Source organism: Astatotilapia calliptera, chromosome 23 (assembly GCF_964374335.1).
Source record: "Astatotilapia calliptera chromosome 23, fAstCal68.1, whole genome shotgun sequence".
In the NCBI taxonomy this organism is placed as follows: Eukaryota; Metazoa; Chordata; class Actinopteri; order Cichliformes; family Cichlidae; genus Astatotilapia; species Astatotilapia calliptera.
This window is the reverse complement of record NC_137443.1, coordinates 11,170,135-11,189,442: the sequence shown is the minus strand read 5'-3', so window position 1 is coordinate 11,189,442 and position 19,308 is coordinate 11,170,135. Positions and strand designations below refer to the sequence as shown.

General features: G+C 41.8%; 2 protein-coding genes across 2 annotated transcripts; one reads left to right on the top strand and one right to left on the bottom strand.

The window, feature by feature from the left end:
• Positions 1 to 809: 809 nt before the first annotated feature.
• LOC145424547 (E3 SUMO-protein ligase ZBED1-like) lies at positions 810 to 12,112 on the top strand. Its single transcript, XM_080297943.1, has 2 exons — positions 810 to 1,882; positions 11,421 to 12,112. Exons 1-2 carry the CDS (start codon positions 810 to 812, stop codon positions 11,968 to 11,970), a joined length of 1,623 nt encoding a protein of 540 aa, XP_080154069.1. The 3' UTR covers positions 11,971 to 12,112.
• A 1,618-nt stretch (positions 12,113 to 13,730) lies between these two features.
• Positions 13,731 to 15,470, bottom strand: LOC145424546 (uncharacterized). The gene is made up of 3 exons (XM_080297941.1): positions 15,297 to 15,470; positions 14,427 to 14,591; positions 13,731 to 14,349 (listed from the first exon to the last, which is right to left on the bottom strand). The coding sequence occupies exons 1-3, from the start codon at positions 15,351 to 15,353 to the stop codon at positions 14,182 to 14,184; spliced, it is 390 nt and encodes a 129-aa protein (XP_080154067.1). The 5' UTR covers positions 15,354 to 15,470; the 3' UTR covers positions 13,731 to 14,181.
• Between the last annotated feature and the right edge of the window lie 3,838 nt (positions 15,471 to 19,308).

The window sequence follows — 19,308 nt, the reverse complement described above, 5'->3', positions numbered from 1 at the left end:
CGATTACCAATCGAAGGAGTTTCCTTCATTCTTGGTAATGATCTAGCTGGTGGGCATGTTTTTCCCCCGCCAGAAGTTGTTGATGTTCCTGCCCTTGCTGCTGACTCGGGCTCCACTGCTTCAGAGGTGTTTCCTGCGTGCGCAATTACTCGTGCTCAGGCTCGTAAAATGGGTGAGATTGTGGATTTGTCGGGGTCGTTTATGGCTACGCTTGATGAAGACGACTCTTTCGTGTCACCCATTGATTCTGTAAAAAATCTCCACATGTGACGTCCCTGAAATGATTCCTGAGGACATTAATCAGAGCTTGAATATGACCAGAGCACAGCAGGGTGATCCTTCACTGGTGCCTTGTTTTTCCTCTGTTGTGGACAGAGAGGGATCTAAAGCTCCAGTGAAATATTTCATTTGTTTTAATTTGCTAGAACCTCAGAGTAGGGCTGTGCGATGTGACCAAAATCACATATCCTAGTGTTGGGATTTCTGGCTCTTTTTAGAGAACCGGCTCTTTCGGTTTGGCTCACTAAAAAGTGCCGGCTCTTTCGGCTCCGAACCGGCTCTTCAGGTTGTTTTGTTGCTTTAATTCATTTATTATTAACAATAATATAAAATTATGCACAAAAGGAATTACTAACGTAAAAAAAAAGTGGTTTTATTTATATATGTTTATTATAGCTGTCGAAATTAACGCGTTAATTGTGATAATTAAATTTTGGAATTAATTACGTTAGAATATTTAACTATTTAGCGCAACACGCAGATAAGTCGCTCCCATAATTCCACTTGATTTGTTTACCGCGCCACTGAAAATGGAGAAGCAGGAAGCGGATGGCCTTCTGGATGGGGAATTTAAATACAAGAAGAACATAGATGGGACAATAAACAAACGCGTTGTAATTTGCACTCACTGTAGTAAAGAGTTTCAATTTCACCGTTCAAATTCGACCTTAAAATACCACCTTAATGCCAAACACGCGTTTGTCGGGGCAGCAGCTTCACCCGGCCTGCGTCAGACCACTCTTAGTGAACGCAGGCCACTCGGTAAGTCTTCTTTGGACAAACTGACCGACAATATAGCCAAATGGATAGCAAAGGACTGCAGACCGCTAAGCATTGTGGAGGACAAGGGCTTTGCGGATGTTTTAAAGGTTGCATCTCAGGACGCGTCCTACAAGCCCCCAGCGAGAAGCACAATAACAATTCGAATCCACGAACTGTATGAAACGGAGAAAAAGAAAAAAGAAGAGGCTTTAGTTCACACAGAATGCGTGGCTCTGACAGGAGACCACTGGACATCATTGAGTAATGACAATTACCTGGGAGTTACTGCGCATTTAATCACTGAAGCCTGGGGTCTGACATCCTTTGCGCTGACTATAATGAAAACGGAAGAGCGGCACTTTGCGGAGGCTTGTGCAGAGCAGTTCCAGACTGTTGCTCGCAGGTGGAGAATTGAGGAGAAGGTGACAACAGTAGGCACGGACAGTGCGCGCAATATGATCGCCGCGGCTCGCATCATGCCATTCAATCACATGCCGTGTACCGCGCACATTCTACAGAGATGCATCACAGTGAGTCTCGCAGACAGTGGCTTTGTCACTGCGCTGGCCAAATGCCGCAAAATTGTTGGCCATTTTAAGCACAGCCCAGCAAACACAGCAGAGCTGAACGCAGAGCAGGTGTCACTGGGGCGCAAGCAGGAGCCGTTGGCCCAGGACGTGCCTACGCGCTGGAACTCCACGCTGGAGATGGTGAAGCGCTTGATCCGCAACCAAACTGCAGTAACCGCGACTCTGGATAAACAAAAGCATAAACTTGTCCTCCTGACGCCTCCAGAGTGGGACAAACTCCAGAGACTGGAGACACTTCTAGAGCCCTGCAGGTGAGCCTGTCATTGTGACCATAATTGTAGGTTTAGATTAAATGTATCAAACATACATCTTAAATCAGTTTTGTTATTATGAAAATGTCTTATTTAAAAAATAAATGAAATCAAATATTTTATTAATATTACCTAGTATTAAAAAGCTTTTTTTAATTTGCTGTCTTATCTGTGTGTGTGTGTGTGTGTAAATGGCCTGCATTTGTATAGCGCTTTTCTAGTCCATAGGACCCCAAAGCGCTTTACACTACATTCAGTCATCCACCCATTCACGCACACATTCACACACTGGCGATGGCAAGCTACATTGTAGCCACAGCTGCCCTGGGGCGCACTGACAGAGGCGAGGCTGCCGGACACAGGCGCCACCGGGCCCTCTGACCACCACCAGTAGGCAAACACGGGGTTAGTATCTTGCCCAAGGATATTTGGCATGCAGCCAGGAGGCAGCCTGGGATCGAACCACCGACCTTCTGATTAGTGGCTGACCTGCTCTGCCACCTGAGCTACAGCCACCCCATGTGTGTATGTGTGTATTCCACTGCACATATCTGCAGACTGAACTGCTGGGAGGAGAGGCCTACGTCTCCTGCTCTGTAGTTCTACCAGCCTTCTGCCACCTGCGCCGTGTCATGGAAGTAACTGATGAGGACCCTGCATATGTGGTGAGGTTTAAAGAGAAGTTTAAGGAAGACCTTGCTTCCCGCCAGGAACATACCAACTATGCATGGCTCCAGATCGCAACTGCACTGGACCCACGTTTTAAAGACCTACGCAGTGTGCCCAAGACTGACAGAGAAGCAGTGTGGACCACACTGGCAGGCATGCTGCATGAAGACTCTCCTAGAAGATCACACACTGCAGAAGAAGGTCCAGCCAAGAAGAGGCTGAGCCTGCTGCAGATGGACTCTGACTCTGAGTCAGAGGAGGAGGTACAGCAGGACAGAGCCATACAGCGCTACAGAGCAGAGCCCTGCACTGCCTTAGAGGACTGTCCCTTACAGTGGTGGGCAGCTCATGCAGGAGCCCACAGCCAGCTGGCCCGCCTTGCTCGCAGATACCTGGCCACTCCTGCCTCCACATTTTGCCTGTTGAATTAGGCCTATGTTCTGTGAACTTGAAGATGTATATGGATAAAACAATGTGCTAGATTTAAACGGGTGGAAAACATTCAGTAAAAATCCCTCACAATTATTTGAAGCCCTGTTCTGCTTGTACTGCTTGTACTCACAATTAATAATAAATAAAACAAACAAGTGTGTTAAAAACCACTATCTGTCCCGATTTTTACACATATATACACACATATACACATATATTTCGAGTTGCGATTAATAAATTTTTAGGCTGTGATTAATTCGCTTCCAGCACAACACCCAGCCTACGTCAGACCACGCTGAGTGAACGCAGGCCACTCAGCGTGGTCTTAGCATTAAATAACACTAACAAGTGTGTAAAAATCCGCTATCTGTCCGTATGTTTGCACACATTTTGGTCATATTTCGAGTTGTGATTAATCATGATTAATTAATTTTTAGGCTGTGATTAATCTGATTAAAATTTTTAATCATTTGACAGCCCTAATTATATTATATTATATTATATTATATTATATTATATTATATTATATTATATTATATTATATTATATTATATTATATTATATTATATTATATTATAGTGCAAACAGTGCAGGCTTCAGCTCTGGGGAACAAGCTGTTCCTCAGTTTGGGTGGATTCCGTCACTCACAGCGTTGTTAGCCCTCTTGTGCGCGCAGACTGCAACCCCCCCACTGTGCTTTGCCCTGATATCTGCAGTGTGAGGTTGGATCGCTCATTCTCATCCTCACACTGATGCCACTTATTTCGGTCTTTGTTTGACATAAAAGGGCATATTTGTCACTTTATTGCAACTATATTTGCACTCTTGAGCTCCTTCATTCACTGACTGATCATAAAGTTATTACTTGCGTTATGTATTCATCCGTTTGAACATAATTAATGAAGCCACATGTAATCACTAAAATTTGTATTTTGGGTACAATAAGAGAGTTTCAGATGGAATGCTGTTTTGTTTTGTTTAAATTTCACCAACTTGCTGATGCCCACGGTTGTGAGTGCGGCTTCTTGCTGTACATGGGTGGATGGTTGTAAATCACATCACAGATGCCAAAAACCTCTCAAACCAAGCCCCCTTGCCGGTGATGCTGTGCGCAACCTCGTGACGGAGTCAAGCATATTCAAAACACCCCCTCACCTCCCGTGTCAAACTCAAATGTCAGCCTATTTCATGTGTCACTTTTGGAGCAGTTGCCATCCCGACGAGCCATGGAGAAGTTCGTGTTTGTGTTATTTTACTTATTTGGTGTTCTGGTGTGTTTGGGCACCGGTCAGCACCATCGTATTGAGCACGTGTTGGACCGTGGACACACCGGATTCAGTGGGAGAATAACGGTCAGGTGTACAGTTTACTGAGCACTGGGACTCAGTATCGTTTACCAGCACAGACACGGAGACGCGCTCAGCTTCTATTGAGAGCAAACAACCAAGTGAACCCTCCGGCTGCGTCCAGTAGACGAGACACACCGTCTGGGCCGGGAGCTTTCCGAGCATTCAGACTCTTAAACTGCTTCCTCGCATCTGCTTCATGAATATGAAGGGTTGTGGTGGGAGGAGGTGGTGTGAAATCCTCTTTTGTGTGGGGTGAGGAGGGGGGTGTTGTAAAAGTCCCCAAGAGCAATGATGAGAGAGTCCGGGAATGTCCGCTCCATGTGCAGTATCTGCTCCGCGAGTGCGCACTGAGCTGCCTGCGCATCCGCATCTGGCGGGATGTAAACAGCGGCCAAGATGAATGAAGCAAACTCCCGCGGAGAATAAAACGGTTTGCAGTGAATAAAAAGGTATTCCAGAGAGGAAGAGCAGTGCTGAGCAATCACTGTTACATCTGTGCACCAGCCACTATTAATGTAGAAGCAGACACGTCCACCTGTGGTCTTACCAGAGAGAGAGGCCTGCCGGTCCGCGCGCAGCAGATGAAAGCCCTCCAGCTTGAGCGCGCTGTCCGGGATGTCCTCACAGAGCCACGACTCCGTAAAACACAAGACACAGGAGGAGGCAACGTCTCTGTTCATGCTTCTCATCAGGGCCAGCTCGTCCATCTCATTCCTGAGTGAGCGTACGTTGGAAAGGAAGATCCCAGGAAGAGCAGTTCGCAGTCCGCGTCTCCTCAGACGCACGAGTGCGCCGGCTCGCTTTCCTCGCTTTCGGCGTCTCACTTTCCTGATCAGAGTCTGCAGTAAATCTGCCGCAGATGCGACAAATATTGGAAGTAAATCCACAGGTGTTGTAGTCCTGTAGTTAAGAAGCTCTTCTCTAGTGTAAGAATATCCAGAGGAGTGCCCAGACACAGAAGTTATGCATAAAAACAAAACAGAAGTAACGCACTGAAGCACCGGGGCATCCATACGCGGCGGCGCCATCTTGGAACAAGGGACTTGTCTTTGAAAGGTAGAGTGTTAATTACTAAAGCTGAAGGGATATCCCGATGAACATATGCTGCTCTCTCCTTACATCTGGATAAGAAAAGTAGTAAAGATATTGACCGTATGCTCTTTAATTTTATATGGAAAAACCGTACGCACTATATTAGAAAAACTGTTGTGATGAATAAGTACGAATCAGGTGGGCTTAACGTCTTAGACTTTTCTACTTTAAATAACACTTTCAAAATTAATTGGGCCAAACATTTTCTTAAAACCCTACCTCTATCTGGAACTTTATACCATACCACATTTTCTCTCGTTTTGGTGGCTTTACTTTTATTTGAAATTGTAATTACAATGTTGAGAAAGTCCCTGTAAAGCTTTCATCCTTCCATAAGCAGGTCCTCTTAGCGTGGACCCTCATTTATAAACACAACTTCTCACCTCACAAATACCTTATCTGGAACAACAGAGATATTTTATAGAAAAATAAATCACTTTTCCTGGAAACTTGGCTCCAAAATGGGATCCTATTGGTGGCTCAGCTGGTTAGTAAAGAGGGACAACTACTTACTTACAACGACTTTATTGCACTATATAATTTTCCAATCAGTGTTCCAGATATCAAGCGGAAGACAGTCTGGATGGTCCCCCATAAATATTTGATTGTAAATAAGGTGAAAGAAGTCTCTTTTAAAATTCGACATACATGTTATCCAGCCAGTCACTACATGGTCAAATTTAAAAGGGACATAAATACTAATTGTACTTTCTGTGGGGATCATCCAGAAACGGTGACACATCTTTTTTGGTACTGTTCTTTTACACAGAGATTCTGGAAGGAATTTAGCAGCTTTGTTATTGTCCATATTTTAAGGGAGTTTTCTTTACGATGGGAAAATGTTTTATTCTGTTTCTTTAAGTTCCCCAAGAAGTATGAGAAATGTTTTTTATGATAAATTTCTTAATACTTTTAGCTAAATTTTTTATCCATAAATGTAAGTTTACTAACAAAACACCATATTTCTGTCATTATTTTAAGGATGTGCACATGCACATACAATCAATATCAGACTGCACCAACAAAAAGGCTCTCACAACAATATATGTATGTGAATTTTTGCGTGTATTCTTATAATTGTTACCTTTTTCTTTCACCCTTGGCTTTTTGTGTTCATGTTCTGTTGTATACTTCATCTGTTCGTATGTTGTATACTCATTGTTTGTTAAATAAAGTTTTAAAAAAAAGACACGCTTTGTTTAGACCCCCAAAATCCTTTCCACGCCCACCCCCGTGACATCACGCTCCAAAGCCCTGTTACGTCACAGAACGTGGTGATGTCATAGTGACAGTCCTTTCATCCTTTGATGTTCAAGTCTATAAATAGAGGACAGCTGTCAAAGGGAATTCATTAAGCTATCGTTTTGTTGGAGTGATACAGCACATAAAAAAGCAGAAATGAGTTCGAAAGCTAACAAAGACAGAAATGTTAATTTCTCGAAAACAATGGTTAAAAAAAGTGAAAAAGAAAAAGAAACATATGCCAGACAGTTCGAGCAAAGACTGCAGCCAATGATCGACGAGGTTGAAAAGCTCAAAACTGAGCTTGACTACTTCAAAAACCTGCATACAGTCAATAAGAAACGGATCGAGGATCTAACAAAAGAAAACAATGAACTTTTGCAGAATAATAAGCTGCTGGGTTCGGTCTTGGATGACAGGACAAACATCGCAGACAGGTTGGACTCGATAAAAGATGACCACGAAGCTCTGGTAAAGTTCCGCGCAGAGACGGAGAAAACTCTGGCTGAGCTTAAAGAAAAACACGAGGACGAAGTCCAAGTCCTGCAAGGACTGCTGGAAACAGAGAAAGAAAAGGTGGCACGTCAGCAATTTCACAACAGCCAAGTTGTTGAATTATTATTGAAACGCCACAAAGAGGAAAAAAATAAGATGCAGCAGTTTTACCAGGAAAATACTAAAAAACTGGAAAACAAAGCAAATGCTGCAGACAGGAAGTTAGAAGAGGTGATCAACATGTATGACTCCAAAATAGAAAAGCTGCAGACGGCAGTAAAAAATAGTAGAGGTGTGACCGTCAATGCGGTTAAGGAACGCGAGGAAGAACGTCAATCCTCGCAGTGTTGGATTGACGGTGTTTTGTTTCATAATACAAAGTTACAAGACGAAAATGAATTTATGGTTAAAAACATGAAAGAATTAACAGAGGAGAAAGGTCAAATGGGCAAAGTGATAGACGACCAAAAGGCCCAGAATATGGCGATCAAGCAGAAATGCCAGAGTAATATTAGAGCTCTGGCCTTGGAAAAGAAAATGAAGGCTATGCTTGAAGACGAAGTTGATTCTTTGAAAAAGAAAATTGAAGACATCAAAAAGGCCCTAAGCACAGAGCAGGAAAACCACAGAAAGACAGCAGTGGACCGGCACAAAGTAAAAGCGGCACACAATCAGGCACTGGCTGAAAAGGTGGCGCTGGAAGAGAAACTGCGCTCCACAAAAAAGCAACGGGAAAGATTTATATCCAAAGTGAATTGGCTGGAGAAGAAAGAGCGCTACTTCCAAGAGGAATTGTGCCAGTGCGTTTTGTCCTTTGAAAAGGCATTTCCACATCCCTTGAGAGGAAAAGAAAAGGTGGAATTTAGGGATATGTTCCACAACTTAAAAAAGAAATACGTAGACGGAGTGGAAGGCACCCCCTTTGTTGGAACAACGGAGTTTCTTGAAAAACAGCTGAACTGTCTACGTATCAGATGCAAGGATCTAGATGCAGCTTTACTAGATAAAACACGGGCGCTGGAATCATTTAAAAAGCAGTACAATGACATGGTAAAGTCTTCCGAGTACGCTTTATTCCGACAAAGAGAGGAGCTCATTGGACCAGTGAACCAGATTATCCAAAAGGCTGCCAATGAAGAAAAGGAGATAGGTCATCTAAAATCTAGAGTGAAAGACGCTCAACTCCAGCTTAAATTAGAAAAACAGAAAGGACAAAAGCTGGCATCGTTGGACCATAGAAGCATGATGGGGAGATGTTCTGAGGAGACTCCGTCTCAGATTAATCCTCGTCCACTTCCAGGGAAAACTACATTTATTCAGGTACGTCCAAGACACCCTGGCAGAAGTGCAGGTATGGCTTCCCCAGTGAATCCTCCTGTAGAGTCTCCATCAACACCACCTTTCCTCAATTCTGATGATGGATTACCACCAGTTGATTGTTAAAAATTAACTGCTAAAATAGGCCATTAGAAGTATACTTCATCTTGTCTCCCTATATCATGGGTGGGCATTCTCAGTCCACGAGGGCCGGTGTCCCTGCAGGTTTTAGATCTCACCTTGGCTCAACACACCTGAATCACATGATTAGTTCGTTACCAGGCCTCTGGAGAACTTCAGGACATGTTGAGGAGCTAATTTAGCCGTTTAAATCAGCTGTGTTGGTTCGAGGACACATCTAAAACCTGCAGGGACACCGGCCCTCGTGGACTGAGATTGCCCACCCACCCCCAACCGGTCGCAGCAGATGGCCGCCCCTTCTTGAGCCTGGTTCTGCCGGAGGTTTCTTCCTAAAGGGAGTTTTTCCTCCCCACTGTCGCCCAGTGCTTGCTCAAAGGGGATCATTGGATTGTTGGGGTTTTCTGGCTTTTACTGTAGTGTTTTCACCTTACAGTATAAAGCAGCTTGAGGAGACTGTTGTTTTGCCATGATGCAATATAGTATTAAATATGACTACATTTTAAAAACATCTATTATAGCATCAAAGTAAAACAAAAAAACTAAATGAAATGAATCAAAATGTCTAATCTGGCAAAACAAGAAAAGAAAAAAGGTTTCACCTTTAAATAAAAATCCAAATCACAAACACATTCTGATTTTTGTTGTGTGTGTTTTTTTGTGTGTGTTGTCACGTATAAAATCTTTGCACTCTGTCTCGGTGTCTGCCCGGCCGGCTCCGCAAGGCTACATATGTTTATTGTGTTGCTGCTTTCTTCCACTCGTCATTCTGCCTGGGCGGAGCTCAGGCCCACGCACCTGTCTGCAATTACGCTGCAACGTGTCCTGTCTGTATGGAGACTGAGAGCTGCCAGAGTAATAATGTAGATACAGGCCTCTTTCTCCTTCTGCTGCTGTTCATGCTTTTATTCCATTGATGTTGCTATCATTTGTAAATATATTTATTTGCTCTTATTTTATCAATTTACTGTCGTTCATGTATTTAATCTTCTTTGTATTTAAATATGATTTTTTTTTAAGTAATGCCGCGAGATGGACAGTTAAATAAAGGTTTCATTGAATTAAAAAAAAGATTTAAAGATGACTGGTGGCGGAAGCAGAGCACAGACTGTCTGTGAGAATCTATCGCCATCGTGTGGTGCAGAGATATATTGCCATTGAATTTAGACAACGAAAGCTTGGCTCACAGAGCAGCTGCAACACGAACAAAAAACATTAAATAGCAACATGATATATTATATTATATTATATTATATTATATTATATTATATTATATTATATTATATTATATTATATTATATTATATTTATAGCTGTCGAAATTAACGCGTTAATTGTGATAATTAAATTTTGGAATTAATTACGTTAGAATATTTAACTATTTAGCGCAACACGCAGATAAGTCGCTCCCATAATTCCACTTGATTTGTTTACCGCGCCACTGAAAATGGAGAAGCAGGAAGCGGATGGCCTTCTGGATGGGGAATTTAAATACAAGAAGAACATAGATGGGACAATAAACAAACGCGTTGTAATTTGCACTCACTGTAGTAAAGAGTTTCAATTTCACCGTTCAAATTCGACCTTAAAATACCACCTTAATGCCAAACACGCGTTTGTCGGGGCAGCAGCTTCACCCGGCCTGCGTCAGACCACTCTTAGTGAACGCAGGTCACTCGGTAAGTCTTCTTTGGACAAACTGACCGACAATATAGCCAAATGGATAGCAAAGGACTGCAGACCGCTAAGCATTGTGGAGGACAAGGGCTTTGCGGATGTTTTAAAGGTTGCATCTCAGGACGCGTCCTACAAGCCCCCAGCGAGAAGCACAATAACAATTCGAATCCACGAACTGTATGAAACGGAGAAAAAGAAAAAAGAAGAGGCTTTAGTTCACACAGAATGCGTGGCTCTGACAGGAGACCACTGGACATCATTGAGTAATGACAATTACCTGGGAGTTACTGCGCATTTAATCACTGAAGCCTGGGGTCTGACATCCTTTGCGCTGACTATAATGAAAACGGAAGAGCGGCACTTTGCGGAGGCTTGTGCAGAGCAGTTCCAGACTGTTGCTCGCAGGTGGAGAATTGAGGAGAAGGTGACAACAGTAGGCACGGACAGTGCGCGCAATATGATCGCCGCGGCTCGCATCATGCCATTCAATCACATGCCGTGTACCGCGCACATTCTACAGAGATGCATCACAGTGAGTCTCGCAGACAGTGGCTTTGTCACTGCGCTGGCCAAATGCCGCAAAATTGTTGGCCATTTTAAGCACAGCCCAGCAAACACAGCAGAGCTGAACGCAGAGCAGGTGTCACTGGGGCGCAAGCAGGAGCCGTTGGCCCAGGACGTGCCTACGCGCTGGAACTCCACGCTGGAGATGGTGAAGCGCTTGATCCGCAACCAAACTGCAGTAACCGCGACTCTGGATAAACAAAAGCATAAACTTGTCCTCCTGACGCCTCCAGAGTGGGACAAACTCCAGAGACTGGAGCCCTGGAGCCCTAGAGCCCTGCAGGTGAGCCTGTCATTGTGACCATAATTGTAGGTTTAGATTAAATGTATCAAACATACATCTTAAATCAGTTTTGTTATTATGAAAATGTCTTATTTAAAAAATAAATGAAATCAAATATTTTATTAATATTACCTAGTATTAAAAAGCTTTTTTTAATTTGCTGTCTTATCTCTCTCTCTCTCTGTGTGTGTGTGTGTGTGTGTGTGTGTGTGTGTGTGTGTGTGTGTGTGTGTGTGTGTGTGTGTGTGTGTGTGTGTGTGTGTGTGTGTATTCCACTGCAGATATGTGACTGAACTGCTGGGAGGAGAGGCCTACGTCTCCTGCTCTGTAGTTCTACCAGCCTTCTGCCACCTGCGCCGTGTCATGGAAGTAACTGATGAGGACCCTGCATATGTGGTGAGGTTTAAAGAGAAGTTTAAGGAAGACCTTGCTTCCCGCCAGGAACATACCAACTATGCATGGCTCCAGATCGCAACTGCACTGGACCCACGTTTTAAAGACCTACGCAGTGTGCCCAAGACTGACAGAGAAGCAGTGTGGACCACACTGGCAGGCATGCTGCATGAAGACTCTCCTAGAAGATCACACACTGCAGAAGAAGGTCCAGCCAAGAAGAGGCTGAGCCTGCTGCAGATGGACTCTGACTCTGAGTCAGAGGAGGAGGTACAGCAGGACAGAGCCATACAGCGCTACAGAGCAGAGCCCTGCACTGCCTTAGAGGACTGTCCCTTACAGTGGTGGGCAGCTCATGCAGGAGCCCACAGCCAGCTGGCCCGCCTTGCTCGCAGATACCTGGCCACTCCTGCCTCCACATTTTGCCTGTTGAATTAGGCCTATGTTCTGTGAACTTGAAGATGTATATGGATAAAACAATGTGCTAGATTTAAACGGGTGGAAAACATTCAGTAAAAATCCCTCACAATTATTTGAAGCCCTGTTCTGCTTGTACTGCTTGTACTCACAATTAATAATAAATAAAACAAACAAGTGTGTTAAAAACCACTATCTGTCCCGATTTTTACACATATATACACACATATACACATATATTTCGAGTTGCGATTAATAAATTTTTAGGCTGTGATTAATTCGCTTCCAGCACAACACCCAGCCTACGTCAGACCACGCTGAGTGAACGCAGGCCACTCAGCGTGGTCTTAGCATTAAATAACACTAACAAGTGTGTAAAAATCCGCTATCTGTCCGTATGTTTGCACACATTTTGGTCATATTTCGAGTTGTGATTAATCATGATTAATTAATTTTTAGGCTGTGATTAATCTGATTAAAAATTTTAATCATTTGACAGCCCATTATATTATATTATATTATATTATATTATATTATATTATATTATATTATATTATATTATATTATATTATATTATATTATATTATATTATATTATATTATAGTGCAAACAGTGCAGGCTTCAGCTCTGGGGAACAAGCTGTTCCTCAGTTTGGGTGGATTCCGTCACTCACAGCGTTGTTAGCCCTCTTGTGCGCGCAGACTGCAACCCCCCCCACTGTGCTTTGCCCTGATATCTGCAGTGTGAGGTTGGATCGCTCATTCTCATCCTCACACTGATGCCACTTATTTCGGTCTTTGTTTGACATAAAAGGGCATATTTGTCACTTTATTGCAACTATATTTGCACTCTTGAGCTCCTTCATTCACTGACTGATCATAAAGTTATTACTTGCGTTATGTATTCATCCGTTTGAACATAATTAATGAAGCCACATGTAATCACTAAAATTTGTATTTTGGGTACAATAAGAGAGTTTCAGATGGAATGCTGTTTTGTTTTGTTTAAATTTCACCAACTTGCTGATGCCCACGGTTGTGAGTGCGGCTTCTTGCTGTACATGGGTGGATGGTTGTAAATCACATCACAGATGCCAAAAACCTCTCAAACCAAGCCCCCTTGCCGGTGATGCTGTGCACAACCTCGTGACGGAGTCAAGCATATTCAAAACACCCCCTCACCTCCCGTGTCAAACTCAAATGTCAGCCTATTTCATGTGTCACTTTTGGAGCAGTTGCCATCCCGACGAGCCATGGAGAAGTTCGTGTTTGTGTTATTTTACTTATTTGGTGTTCTGGTGTGTTTGGGCACCGGTCAGCACCATCGTGTTGAGCACGTGTTGGACCGTGGACACACCGGATTCAGTGGGAGAATAACGGTCAGGTGTACAGTTTACTGAGCACTGGGACTCAGTATCGTTTACCAGCACAGACACAGAGACGTGCTCAGCTTCTATTGAGAGCAAACAACCAAGTGAACCCTCCGGCTGCGTCCAGTAGACGAGACACACCGTCTGGGCCGGGAGCTTTCCGAGCATTCAGACTCTTAAACTGCTTCAAGAAATGGTTCTTTGGGGCACCTTTAATGGTTTTTCAAAGAACCTTTTTAAAAATGGTTCTTTAAAGAACCATTTTTAAAAAGGTCCTTCAAATGGTTCTTTAAAAGAACCATTTTAAAGAACCTTTTTTGAGTGGTTCTTTAAAAAAACCATTTTAAATCTTTCAAAATAAAATGCATCATAAATTGAATTTGAGTAGGGTAAAATAAATACGAGCACAGCATAGACATATATTAATGGTTTATTGTCATTTTGTAGTTACCAAAAGACAAAAAGGCATTTTAACCCTCAGCACAACATCACTACTAATACATGTCACATATTAGTGTTTTAAAAAGTAATAATTAAATATATTGGCTATACTATAAATAAATATATATATAAATACTATATCTACAGATAACACAACAAATAATACATGTATTGTTTAATTAATAAAACATCAGAAAGTGATAAAACACATTAGAAATAGCAATAGCTTCATAACAGACCAATAAATCAACACATTTTCATCAGCAGATATTTGCATGTTCAGTAAAAACATTTCAACAACAAGTTTATGATTAAAATGATCAATGAACTTCAGCCTTACGCTATGTAATGTACTTTTCATGTTGTACTCATGGTCCTTTGTTAGTCCAGTTTAGGACAATGTCTCTGACGTATGTTTCATATCAAATATATGTCATATCAAAACAAGCCCACACCTGCAGTTGTTTCAGTTTTTCACTGGTGTTTCCTGTCAGCTGGTCAACCTCACTCAGGCGGACATCCATATCAGCCAACCAAATGACAAGTTCCTCCCTTTGTGCTTCAAATCCCTCCCACTCTGAGACAAGGAGCTGAAAGAGAGAGAAAAGAGTCAATTATAAAGAAGAGAGAAAAGTGAAACCCTCCTCAGAAGGTCTGACTCGCATACCTGCAGTTGACCTGTGATGGACTCCAGTTTGGCGTTCACGTCATCCCTCGTCGATGCCAACAGCCGAGTCTGCAGGGTGCCCTGGAAGAGCTGAGTTAATGTTCGACTCCTCCTGGTCAGGCTCTCCAGCTGGATGACCCGAGGTCTCCCCTCTCGCCGCTGCCTCTGAACGCACAAACACAAATTGCATCTGAAGCAGGAGGTGCAGATTTTTTTTGCTATTCTTTTCTAAATCCAGGCTTGATCACGTGGAGGTATTTGGAAAATTGTTTTGGCCAGTGGACGACTGTTGTCTTGCAGGAAGTCAAACCAAACATATGCGATACACAATCAATTCACAAGAACACATTGTAAAAAATAAGTCCAGTTCTTGCCTGATTTCAAGTGAAAGCTGCATCAAAACAGGGTAAAATGAGTGTTTGCAGCAAATGTGAGCACAAAGCCTCACTTTGTACAAGCCTGCTATTACAGTTCTCCTCTATGCAGACGACTTTCCTGTTTTCAAGGCACAACTTGGATCTGCTGTACGAATCTTATGGATACACACTAAATGAAATAATAGTGTGCATGACTCCAGATTCTGATCCCTCATCCTAATATGGTCCCAACATAGCAACAGCAATAATGCAAATGTTGAGGCTTCAAAATACAAAGTCCATAAACCAATGGCTGACATGGGTTTTATCATAAGGGTGATAAATATACAGATTTCAGACTGTCTTAGCGATTTGATGTTCATTTACCTGCAGATGCACTATACCTGCTCCATGGTTTTTCACAACATTTTGCATATCACTATTTAATACAGGAAGTACGTGAACTAAAACATGTCATCGTTCTTTGTGAGAGGACCATATTAATGAAACAAACCTCAATGACATCATAGGGATCCCTAAAGATGCTCCTGCTGCTTCTCTTCCTCCTCATCCAAAGCTTCCTTCTCCTTGTCCTCAACTTCCATCCAATTGTAATTCAATCTAATTGTGTTTCTGCCCCTCCTCTTCCTCATTTTGTTGGAGCTGTGAACACAGTTAATGTGAATCTGGATTAATTTGTGCAAACAAGAAAAATCTACAGCTTTTTGGTCAGAGGTGCTCTTGTGATTTAAGCCGGGTAGAGTAGATTTATGTGTTGATGCTACCTGCTTCAGCTCTGGCTGGATTACAAACTTTAACCATGTGCTGAACTTTGGCCCAGCGTTGATACCTCTTGTTAGTATAACGACCTCTTCTTAGCTTGTATGTATGATGTATGATGGTGGATAAATTAAATATACAAAAAAATTTAACTATATTACAAAAGAACATCTATCTTGGAAACATCAAATGACCGGAGCATAACTTGTCAACTAGTCCGAAACTAAGTTATGCAGGAACAGTCAAAGACACACCTTCTCATGTTTGAAACCATTGTTTGAAAGGTTCTTTGTGGCACCAAAACAGGTTCTTCTATGGCATCAGTCTAAAGAACCACTTTCTATTCATTTCTATATAATTCGATTAGACAATGAAGAGTTATCTAATCTAATTATTCATTCAAAACTCTTATGCATAGCTGTATTTTATACAGCTCATACAGAATTCAAAGTACAGGTTCATGTGAGTATTTAATGTACGGCTCAGATCTACAGAATTTCAGTTTCTAGAGCAGACACAGAGCTCACAACAAGCTTCAGGCACCATTTTAGTGACTTTAACAATATATTAAATTTTAATTTCGGTCTAGCTGACATTAGGTTATGTACGCAGCACGCAATTGAACCACATATTTTAGAAGCCAAAGGTTCAAATTAGCTGGGAGCACCTTCACTTAATTATAACAGTGGTTTTGTTAGGAAAACAGTTTCTGTATACCGGATACTAAATTGCGGGGGTTAGGGTCTTTAGGCTTTGGCCCCCACCCCTGCCACCAGTATATTTTTAAGCAAATATTTCTAACTTTTATTTGAATATTCAGTTTCCTACCATCTTCTCTTAAAGGGTAATTGCCAGGTAACCCGCCCTCTCCCTTCGCACACACATGCACACAAAGAAAACACACAGTATAATTCACAGCCTCATTATAGTGAATAAATATTTATGCCCTTTACACCATCAAACTTAGATTGCTAAGGATGAAGAACCTTTTGTTCTTTAAAGAACCATTTGTAATAGCTGAAGGACCATCCACAAAATAAAAAGGTTCTTTGACGTATGATGGTTCTTTAAAGAACCATGAAGCCATCTGAAGAACCATTTAAGAACCATAATTTTTCTGAGCGTGTACCTGGAGTTGAGTGTTTTAACCGATGCATGAAACGATACATAAGTTGTAACGGCCGCCGTTTTCTTCGTGAGTATTTATTCAACGGCGTGCTGCGGGGAAAGGCCTGTTCTAACGTTTGAGTCTAAGGTTTATTTTTAGCACCTGCCGGCTCTTTTTTGCTTCTCATCTATGGGCTCAAATTGTGGTCATAAATATTTTGTTAATTATTTGTGGGGCGGTCGTGGTTCAAGAGTTGGGAGTTCGCCTTGTAATCGGAAGGTTGCCGCTTCGAGTTTCACATGTACTTTTTTGGCTAAGTCCACACACAAATCTTTTTTACAAGTACGAAATATTTATGACCACAATTTGAGCCCATACTCATCCGTAAACACTCTTTCACGTCATTCAGTTTATTTTGAAAAGTCTCAACAGGATCTTGAGCTTTATTGTGAAAGGGAAATAAACAAGCGTACACGATGGTTTTACCGTCCTTGTTGCTAACGACAACACATAAAAACAGTCGCTACACCCTGCTGTGACATCACACTCCAGAGCTGACGTCGGTGTCACGTGATACATTTTCAGCTTTGATCTGGTCCTACCAGCTCATAAATAGGGGCGGAGGCAAGGCAAGTTTATTTGTATCGCACAATTCGACACCGATGGTTTGCTTTGCAGAGACATTAGAAACAAAAGTTATTACAGACACTAGCAACGGGATCAGAGAACAGCACAGAAAAAAACTCAAATGGATTCCTTTAAAGGAGACAGTCCACAGGAAACCAGGCCCATAGAAATATCTGAAGAGGAGATGCAGACACTTCTCTTCAAATCCGTCTTTATGACCCGTACACAGGCAGAGAGACGAGAAATGGATGAAAAAAACTTTATCGTTCAGTTTGTTGTAAAGCTTTCAAACACCATTGCAACAAAAACTAAATTAGTCATAAAACCCATCGACATGTTTTCACTCATCAAAACAGTCACAGAAAAAACTGCAGGAAAATTACCTGCAGAACTGCCAACATCTATAAACAGGGTGGTTAAGTCTGTTTTCCGTGGACTGCACAAGATGTACAACTCCAAGGACTTGCTACAATTTTTCATTGTATTTCGTCAGTCAACATTTGAAGAAAATGTCTCAAGAATTTTAATATCAGAGATCAATAAGGTAAAGGAGAAAAGGATAAAGGGTTCTGTTGTTTGGGAAAATCAGACCAGTCCTGCTGAAACGTCTGAAGAACAGATCCCCAGTCCAGGGCAAAGGACACAAGAAACTAAAGAAAGAAACTTTATAATTCAGTTTCTTGTTAGGCTGAACAACATGGTCGCCTTAAAGACAGGCACAGCAACAAAGCAGGTCAACATTTTTGCCATTTTAGAAAACGTCATTGAAATGGCTGTGGGTAAACTACCCACACAACTTCCAAAATCTTTAGACAAACTTGTTAGAGCCGTTTATAAGAGTCTAAAGAAGACATATAAGTCTAAACTGATGGTACAGACTGCCATGGAATTCAGGCAGTTAAACTTTGAAGATAATGTAGCAAGAATGTTGATATCTGAAGTGAACAGGATGAAGGAGAAGAGGATTAAGGTTTTTGTTGTTAAGGAGAATAATAACAACAATTCATCTGAACAATCCTCTTCAAACACCACTAGGAACTGTTGTTGTTTTGGGAAATTTTTGAAAACATTGTTTCCCTACAAAATCATAGTCGAAATCAGGCTATGATTTCGACTATGATATATACAATTCACAAGATTTCAACAATTTTAAAATCCTACAGTGTTGGTTCTGTCTCGCATCAGCCCCATCCAAACAGGTCGCGGCAGATGGCTGACCCTCTCTGAGCCTGGTTCTGCTGGAGGTTTCTTCCTGTTGAAAGGGAGTTTTTCCTCCCCACTGTTGCCAAGTGCTTGCTCGTGGGGGATTGTTTGGGTTGGAGCTTTAATTTTGTAAGGTTTTTACCTTACAATTTAAAACACCTCGATTCAGAACCTCTCACTGTTGTTGAAATTGTTTGGCCCTTTCTGTGAGGGCACTGCATGTTCTCAATCTCATTGGGAAATGCTACATTTTGCACATGAATGCAGATTTATTCTAAATTGCAAAATGCATTTGCTAAAAATAAACAAACTAAACTAATGCATGGCTATGGTGTATTTTTATGAATCTCGTACTCAGGTAATAAATACTTTTGTCTTATTACTGAGCAATAATAAAGTTTAAAAAAAACCCTCATGTCTTTTAATGAACCGCTTGTGTTTTAGTTTAGTTATAGTTATAGGTAGTGGCCGAAAGAGTTTTGGTCCCTCTTACTCCAATGTAAGCTTGTGGAAAAAGCCCAAGAAGTGTGTTCAAGCCTGTCTATTGAGCAGAGTTTAGATTATGAAACTCTTAAGAAAACTGTGCTGCAGGCGTATGAACTTGTCCCTGAAGCATATCGGCAGAAATTTAGGAATCTTAATAAAACTGCTAACCAGACTTTTGTTGAGTTTGCGCAAGAAAAGAATGTGTTGTTTGAGAAATGGTGTTGTTCATGTAAAGTTAAAACCGTGGAAGAGTTAAACCCTTATTTTGCTGGAGGAGTTTAAAAAGTGTTTGCCGGAACGCATCGTGACTTATTTAAACGAA